Raw genomic sequence first — 9106 nt, 5'->3', positions numbered from 1 at the left:
TCGTCCTGGTGCAAAAAACTTGAATTTTGTTTTTAATTCTACAGAATTTTTCCTTTTAACTGATACCCATACTGTTACAATGCACCAAATCTTTTAAATAATTTTTTTTATACAATCATATCCTGGAAATTTCAAAGTCCTTTAGAAAAAAATCCTGACGTCAGAAAGAAACAAAAAAAAAAAAAAATAGTATAACTGATATTTGGCTCCTAGTTTTGTGAATATATTGATTATTTTCGTGTGTTTTAAATTTTTTTGGTTTTTTATCGCACGGTGTAATTGAAGAAGATCTATGTACGTACACATACCTACATATTTCATGTCAATGTTTTCATTTAAAGAATAATATTTTTTTAGGATCAACAGCTTTATTTCACAGACGATCTACCTTATGCACGCTGTTTACATTGTGAGTTGTGAAAGTTAAAAAGAATCTAAAGAAATGCTATTACAAATGCTTTTATCTTTTTGTATTCCAGTTTAAAAATTTATTTTAAAATAAATTAAATAGATATGCATATGTTCTTGTATTGTTCAATCTATATACATACTAGGTNCATAAGTATCTGCACATGCCTGCCATTCATCTTAATTTTTGGTGATGTCATTTCAGGACATGTTCGCGTTGCAATATAAAATCCCATGTATCCTTCCATCGCAAGCTGATCACTTCTTCTCCGGTAATTTTTTGTATTCCGTATGTAAGTGGCAGAAACTTTATAAACACCCATACAACTGAGATGAACCAAAATATGATAACGAGCCGATAGCAACGCAACATCCAGATCCATTTTGTACTTGAAAGACTATTGTCCGTGATTTCTCTAGCGACATAACAACAACGCAGGCGCAGCAGATAGTCAACATGTTCCAAAACATAGCATAGTAGCAGAAGTTTAAAAAGAAAGGCCGGTAGGTAGTTATGTAGAAACAGAGCACGATCCACTGTAAAGTAGGGCAAGTAGTGTATAAGATAAGCAACTAAGAATAAGTCGCCCACTTCGCGGAACCGTTGCCATTCATTTGGTGGTAGATCAAAGTGCAGGCGACGCCGACGTAGTACATAAAATATGTTTAAAATAACATAGAATAGGAGAGCAGCGGTTCCAGTGTACCAGATGACAACATTACCAAGCAAATGTATCTGATTATTTGCCTTGGTATCCACCCAGTATGCGATGCCTTTGTCCAGCAATGGCCACTCGAGCGGTGAGGAGCTATACATATGTTCATCCAACTGTTTCGTATTCCAAATCATTTTCGTTTGCAATTCAAAGAATTTCGCTAAAAAGCTCAGTTCCAAATCATTTTCGTTTGCAATTCAAAGAATTTCGCTAAAAAGCTCAACTTCGTCTTTTTTGTGGGAATCATCTCGGCTTTGAGTAGTTGACGCTCGCGTTCTCGTTGATCTTGTGCTGCGTTAAAGAAAAAATTACACATGTACAAAGGTTCAATAAGAAATACTAAAATTAACATATTTTCGCATACTTATGAAAATTCCGTAATAACAATGCGACAAAAATTTTAAAAGCGCATGAAGTGGTATTAGAGTAAAAAGTGGTCAAGTCCATTTTTACAAATTTTACAAGAGAGAAAAAAACGTTTAGCCATTTTCTTCAAACATTTTGCAAAACTTTGAATACAACATTTTCCATGTTTAAAGCAAAGCAAACTCCATACGAATGAGAAGGATTCGATTTTTATTAAAAGATTTCGTACTATTTCGGTATTGTCGAATTTGCGTTGCCGCTTTTGGACTTAGAAAACTTGACTTATATAGAATATAAACGAAAAAAATAATAAAACAAGCACTTTAATCCTTTTCGGAACGATACATTTATAACTTCTCTTGCCGTCTTTGTAAAAAAATGAGTTTTCATAAAAAATGGACTTAGCAACTTTTCACTCTAAGCTAGCGATATATACATCTGTGGTCAAAATAAATAATAGCACGGAAATTCAAAATGATAATGATGATTCCCCTACTTTGCAAGTTATTTACGGTACGAGAACGCAAAACTTTGAATAGTTTTGGGTACGGGTACACTGCTATTGTTTGTAGCTCATGTTTATTTATTAAATTTTAATAATTTTGATTGTGTTTGTTGTTGGCCGTTTAATATAATTTAATAATTTACTTTTGAGCTACAGGCCGTGTATTAAATAAAACGTTAGCGTTATAATGCCTTCGAATTTTTTTTTCGCTTATTTTAGGCATTGCCGGTAATGCAAAGTAGAATGTCCTACAATATTTTATTTGTTTCGCTTCTTTTAGTGAGCGTATATTTCTTACGCTCTGGCATTTTGACACTTTTAAAATTTTAGTTCAAAAAGATAAGGAATGCGCCTATTGTTAGGTCGTTATTTACTTTTTGTATAGCGATGCTCCTCCACATTCCATATGGCATCTTTGTGGTTCACTGCCCGATCAGCCACTACTTCGTGTTGATTAAAACCCCACTCTGGAAGCTGTCGTCCACTGTAACGCAACGCTGCGCCAGTTGTTTGATGGATTAGTTGTACCTCAGATTTGATGGCATGCCAAATAGGCCCTTCCTGCGAAAATTGTTATAATAAAACAATGTTATAAATATAAAAGTTGTGACATCGTCTGATACATAAAAACTTTAAATCCAGTGTCGCTGAGTTATCGCAACTCTCGATAAACACGAAATCTCGATTTTCGCAAAACACAAATTTTAACATTGCCACCTTTATAAACGCGACATTTGAATATTTTTGAATTCGATAGCCGCGACACAATGCCAAGAATTACCTTTTATACATATTATATGTACATTATACAGTCCCAAGAATATATGGAAAAAAATTTGTTTGCAAATTTTGATATGCATACCCCCCGTGTTTGTGCTTTTTAGCATAAATAGCATATATATATGAAGTTCTATGGTCGTAGCACAACGATAACCCGTGCCGACTTTAATAAATCGTCCATGAAAACTTTGGAAATGCGAAAAATTCGATATTCGATTCCCATATTTGAGCGCATTTCTAGTAAATCTGCATCTTTGTATTTTTAATAGGACTGCAGGATTTCTCTCAAGGAAATTGAAAAAATTAAATAAAGGAAAATATCCTTAATATTTTTGACATGTTCCAAAAGAATAATTGAAAAGAAAAGTTTTAACTAATCTTGTTTTGTCCTTTTCTTTTAATTGATTGCCATATATCCATATTTTGTGCGGGAGCATTCGTTAACTGGTAGATTATCTTGATTAAAAATATTTCCTCTCCTATTTTTCTTTTCTTTTTCAAATTTACGATTTGGTTCAAGGCGAATTTATACAAGGTGGTGTTAATGGCGAATTTAGATTTTCGCCGCGGTACTTCCGAATGTCAAAATGATGTGTTGTTTGNATATCCATATTTTGTGCGGGAGCATTCGTTAACTGGTAGATTATCTTGATTAAAAATATTTCCTCTCCTATTTTTCTTTTCTTTTTCAAATTTACGATTTGGTTCAAGGCGAATTTATACAAGGTGGTGTTAATGGCGAATTTAGATTTTCGCCGCGGTACTTCCGAATGTCAAAATGATGTGTTGTTTGTAAACAAGGCGAATTCATATTACAACAAACATATCATTTTGACATTAAGAAGTACCGCGGCGAAAATCTAAATTCGCCAGCAACACCACCTTGTATAAATTCGCCTTGATTTGGTTGTAGAACAAAACTACACCTTTTCCAAGAGTACTTCAGAAAGCATCAAATGTACTTCAGAATAGACAGGCGTACTTCAGAAACCGTAAAATGTACTTCAGGAAAGTCAATTTTACTTCAGAAACCGTAAAATTTACTTCGGAATAGTCAAATGTACTTCAGAAGCCGTAAAATGTACTTATATATATATAATGCGAATTTATAAAATAAATGCTTGTGTATGAAACTGATGACTACAATTTTATTTTTTTCTCTTCAATTCGGTAGTAAAAGGCTCGGGTATCTCAACAACCCCTGTTTTTAATCTGTCGCGAAAGAACAAGTGCAGTAGCGGCCGTTTAGGAAAAACAAAAATAAAAAATGAGCGTGGTCCGCCCCTTTTAACAGATTTTGAAGGTGTAAACCATTTTTGGGGCGGAGCCTAAGGGGGGTAAAGGTGGAATTTTCAATATTTTCAAAAGCTTATATGTCGAAAACTATTGCATCGCTTTTCAAAAATTAAAAGATAATTGAAAACCCTTTTATGTATTTGATATGCATATCTATATATATATTATTATGTTTATTATTTTTTCATAAAATACTAGCTGGTTATACAACAAACAAACTTTATACAAAAAATTATAAAAACTGTGCAAATTTTCACCAAAATTTCAAACTTTTTATGTAGTTTTGCAGCCCATTTAATTCTAGCATAACGAAGTGCTAGTTTCAAGTTGGTAAAGAATCCCGTTGAGTACTGAAATTTTTTTCTAAAGATTCTGAATAAAAAATTTGAAATTTTGATGAAAATTTGCAGAATTTTTATAATTTTTGTTTGAAATCTGAATTTAAATGGTGTTTGTTGTATAACCAGATGCACTTTTATAAAAAATAATAAACATTAAATAAAAAAGACAAATAGCCAAAACTGGTTAAAATATCGCACTCCTATTATTTTATGGCCCACTATATGTGAAAAGATATTAATTAAAATTTCCATATTCTTTAATACACACCGTGTCGCGATTCAAAATCTCCACACGCCACAACAGCTCGCCAGGCATTTTAATTTCATAGTCGATATAGCACGAGACCTCTTGACATTGTGGCGTCATTGGCGCAGCCACATCATGTGAATTCAGGCCCCGACTTGTGATGCCATGCACCAGTTGAATAACGTCTCCATGCCGTATAACATCCAATTCGTCGCCGACTACTAAATCTTCGCGCTCTGGGCGCTTAACAATCCACCAATTGTTAACGTCTTTGAAAGAATAACAAGTAACTTGCTGTTGATGTGACGAACCACGCTTATCCGGATAACGTACTGGATATACATGGGCATGGGAGTGCAGCCAACATGTGCGTCCATGCGTGTGACGCAGGGTTATCTGTGACCCATGTACCACTTTCAATGGCTGGCCTTTTGTTATGGAGGCAAGCCCGCCATCGAGAGAAGCTTGAAAGGCGCTAGTCATAGCACTATCGTGGGGACCCGCACGATACAACGTCTGCAAATGGATGTAGAAAATTCCCAAATATATGGCCAGTGGCACAGCGGTGAACAAAAACATACGGCTGAGTGCTTGCAGTGTGATATGAAGATCTGCGAAAAAATATAGCATAAGTGATGAAGGCGAAAGCAAACTGTGGTCATTGACTTGCTTGAAAGCGTTGCGTCGTAAAGTTTGTCCCACAGGAATCGGCAAGAAAGATATGCGGTTAGGAAATACGTCAGGAACCCTGCATACTTTATGCACGCTGCGAATGAGAAACACGAGGCTGCCGCTAACCCAAAGAGTAACCAAAGCGGACTTCCGAAACGACTACCTTGAAAGCGTAGCATGTAGTAGAGACCCGAGGTGGCGAAGAACAAAAGCATCGACTCCATTAATATGAACCTCGATTGCGTTAGCAAGGCATTGTCCAAAATAACAAGTAACCCTCCCAACAAAGCAGACCATCCCGAAAGACCAGCAGTTAGGAGCAGCTTATACACCATAGGCGCTAGAGCACCCCCACAAAATGCCGGGACGAAGCGTAGCCAAAATATTGGCACATTTTCGCTGTATTCTGCTCCAATGTGCGGGAAGGTGAAATTACCATCGTACCCGCTGGTGACATGCGCAACCGCGGCTATAAGCTGCTTGCCCAGTGGCGGATGCTGGTCAAAGAAGAATATATTTCGCATGTAAAAGGAGATGTACTTGCCGTAATGGATCTCATCGAAGCTGAAGAAAAGAAATTGATGAGTTATTGCGGTGGNGCTTGCCCAGTGGCGGATGCTGGTCAAAGAAGAATATATTTCGCATGTAATAGGAGATGTACTTGCCGTAATGGATCTCATCGAAGCTGAAGAAAAGAAATTGATGAGTTATTGCGGTGGAATATGAAGGTATGTAATCAAACTCACACAACATGTCGCGGGGTTGATAGCTTATAGAAGCGCGTACAAAGGGACACAGCGAACAACAGCCACGTACACAAGTCAATTTGCAGATGTACGATGAACTGTTGTTCTGGCGGGGACAAAATTGAATCTCGTATCGTCGGCTCGGCCGTGGCTTGGTTAAACTTTGTCGTTACAGCATCGCTGCCAACACCGGAATCGGGCGAACTGTCACGTACACCAGTCGCATTGACTGCTTGCGTGGACGACTGATCCTTTGCTACATCCGATGGGCTCGGTTTCAAACGGGTAACAGTAGAACTACGGCTGCGACGGCAACGTAACGATGTCGATGCATTTGAAGCGTCTGACGCGCGCTGCATCTTTTCATCATGCTGTTGGCTCTGTGGCTGTTGTTGCGCAAGTACATTGAAAGGCACGTTCAGCGTATTTAGGCGACAGTTAACATCGCGGCAACAAGCTATGCTGCCATTACAAAGCGTCGAAGTGGTGGCAGCGCGCAACATCAAGGCGGCAGAAGAGCCACTGTTTGTTGACTTCGTAGTTGTGTGTTTGCTACTGCTGTTGCTGCTAACGGAGGGTTGCCTTTTTGCTGCTCTTCGGATCATTCCGGCAAGTATGTCGCTTATTGAGTAGCGTTGAAGTCTTTCGTTTGGCGAAGTAGGCGCTGCCGCTGGCATGTTGTTTGGCCCGGTCGTTGTAGAATTAACACTTGTGGTAGTTCTTGTTGTTGTTATTGCTGTGCTAGAGCTAGAACCAGCAGGTGCTGAATCTGCGCCGACGAAAGCATGTTTTGATTTAGATTTTGTTGCTGTTCTGGTCGTTGCTGTAGCTGTTTTGCGACGTTGTACGACGTTGGCATAATTGGACATGGCGAAACGGCTAATAACTACGGTCTTACCTCTCAGCAACGAACTGTATGTTGTGATTTGTGAAAGTATTGCTTTATTTATTTATTTTTTTTTTATTTACACTCCCACCGATTTTACTTTGAATGAATACGTATGTATGTACATATGTATATTTCTACAGATGCATATATGTGAAAGGTAAACTAAGTATGTATATGGCAAATTTTCATTTTATTCGCACCGATTGTTTTGTTAAGTGCTTTGAGTTTATTATTTTTTTGTCGTCGCGTTTGCTTTAATTGTTGCTCAGAATATCTTTGCACCTGCGCCTTAACTCCTATCTTTAGTTGGCAACAAATTATCACTTACAAATGTACATAAGTATGTACATATGTTCAACTTTCTCTCGTATACTGCGCCACCTTGAGCTGTTAAGTCAATGCGGTTCATCAGTTGATCACACCAGACAACTTTGCACCTTAAATTATTTTGCACACTTTTTAATTCTCTTACTTTTTCTTCTGGACCACTGAGGTTTTACCTTATTTACATATGTATGTATTTTATAATTGGTATTACTTTGCGTGTGAATAAATATTATTTAACACAATGCTTTGTGCTCACTCATTTGTTATGCAGTCGCGCATGCGCAACCAGTCCGCTGGAATGTTGTAAGATTTTCACTGCCAATGCGTGTCTCCCACCAACGTAGCGAGCCGTACCTTAAGTTTTGTAAGCACAACCGTCGCCACGTATTTTTATTTAGCAACTAAACAAAAGAGTCGATTGCATTTGGCCAAGAAGTTAAGCCACTCACTGGTTTGTGTTACTCACAAAGAGCTTCTCCGTCGCTCATTAAGCACCACACAGTGGTAAGCTATATTCTCATATACACACATTCATACACATGTACATTAGGGTGGGCCGGAAGAAGAACTATCTATTGGTGATAAGATATGACCATTTTTATATGAGACTAAATTCAAAATGGAAAACTATGATGAGCATAATCTTCCCGTTAATATTATGAGCTCAGATTTGGTAAGTACTTTCTAGAGGTACTTAGGATCTAGTGTTCGTGTGTCGGATCCAAAAAAAAAAACTTAATTTTTTTTTACCCACCCTAATGTACATACAACACATATCGTCGTTTAAAGTACAAAACCGCGTAACTGGCATTAGCTGCCAAAAAGTGGATTTGTTCACACAAGCTCTTGGCTCAATCCATATCCATTAGTCCTGAAATATACTGGCCACGTATCCGATTGCTTTATAAAAAAGAGAACCATTTTGAAATATGAGGGTTTTTACTCTCTAGATGAAAATTTACATAATTCACATACGCGGTTTTGCATTTTGTTGATAGGCGGTTTTGTACTTTAAACGACGACATGTATCTATGCATGAGCAAATATTTGGATGCTTTTTTAATATTACACTCTATAAAGCGTTACTTGTTATTATAATTATGTATTTACTATGTAGTATTGTTGCAAACTTACTTCCTGAATTAAAAGCGCCAATGTACATTAATCAACTTTACATATGTTCATATGCACATATGTACCAACAAAAGTCAATATCACGGTTTACTAAATTTTTATCCACATCCCTAAATAATTGAAATAGTAAATAAATGAAAAATATTTCGTCAGGATGAGGAACTCGAGAGCATCAAACACTTTCTTTGCCACTTCCCGGGTTTGGCTGGACGTAGTCAGCGGTGTCCCCATCAGTACTTTTCAGAAAATCCGTCCGATACAAGCACAATGAAAATCTGTTAACTGCATCGTTAATTAGGCTAACTAACTGGTTCTATTCTTGCATCGCAATGGACCCCCCTTAGGCCGGTGTGACCAGATGAGGGCAGCCATCGTAACCTAGCCTAATCTAACCTACTTTTGTGTGTCTGTTTTTGTATGCAGCTATTTACTTGCTGAATCAGAGCCACCAGAGCCTTTAAATTGTAATATCTATCTAAAAAAATATTGAATACGGTATTCGCATTATTTACAAATCAATATACAAACAAATCTTTTTCAGGTTTCTTCATTCTTAACCCATTTTCACTGACCAACCCATACTAACGTCCGACATCACCTTGTCGCTACTGCAGTGAGCATATTGTACTTCTCTTGAGAGCAAAACAATCTCTTCAATGTGTTTATGTAGGCGCAAACA

At 37.3% G+C, this 9106-nt stretch overlaps 1 protein-coding gene across 3 annotated transcripts; it reads right to left on the bottom strand.

Moving 5' to 3' along the window:
• Positions 1 to 453: 453 nt before the first annotated feature.
• Positions 454 to 7704, bottom strand: rt (Protein O-mannosyltransferase rt). Of its 3 annotated transcripts, XM_017632578.1 has the most exons (7): positions 6078 to 7704; positions 5330 to 5895; positions 4681 to 5270; positions 2370 to 2556; positions 1297 to 1415; positions 1001 to 1246; positions 552 to 945 (listed from the first exon to the last, which is right to left on the bottom strand). In XM_017632578.1, the coding sequence occupies exons 1-7, from the start codon at positions 6944 to 6946 to the stop codon at positions 718 to 720; spliced, it is 2805 nt and encodes a 934-aa protein (XP_017488067.1). In that variant the 5' UTR covers positions 6947 to 7704; the 3' UTR covers positions 552 to 717. The 3 variants fall into 3 exon arrangements, with proteins under 3 accessions (XP_017488064.1, XP_017488066.1, XP_017488067.1); XM_017632575.1 differs by having other exon boundaries at positions 454 to 1246; XM_017632577.1 differs by having other exon boundaries at positions 454 to 1297; positions 1348 to 1415.
• Positions 7705 to 9106: the final 1402 nt, after the last annotated feature.

Source organism: Rhagoletis zephyria, unplaced genomic scaffold (assembly GCF_001687245.7).
Source record: "Rhagoletis zephyria isolate East Lansing unplaced genomic scaffold, Rhagoletis_zephyria_1.1 Rzeph_scaffold_10319, whole genome shotgun sequence".
Lineage (NCBI taxonomy): Eukaryota > Metazoa > Arthropoda > Insecta > Diptera > Tephritidae > Rhagoletis > Rhagoletis zephyria.
The sequence above is the reverse complement of the archived record's forward strand: the minus strand, read 5'-3'. Positions and strand labels throughout refer to the sequence as shown.

Excerpts from the sequence above, each read along its gene's own strand:
- rt (XM_017632575.1), bottom strand. The coding sequence starts at position 6,946 with ATGTCCAATTATGCCAACGTCGTACAACGTCGCAAAACAGCTACAGCA. Across the intron at positions 1,416-2,369 it reads GGAGCATCGCTATACAAAAA|CACAAGATCAACGAGAACGC; the intron begins GTAAATAACGAC and ends TCTTTAACGCAG. Across the intron at positions 1,247-1,296 it reads AAACGAAAATGATTTGGAAC|ACGAAACAGTTGGATGAACA; the intron begins TGAGCTTTTTAG and ends ATGATTTGGAAT.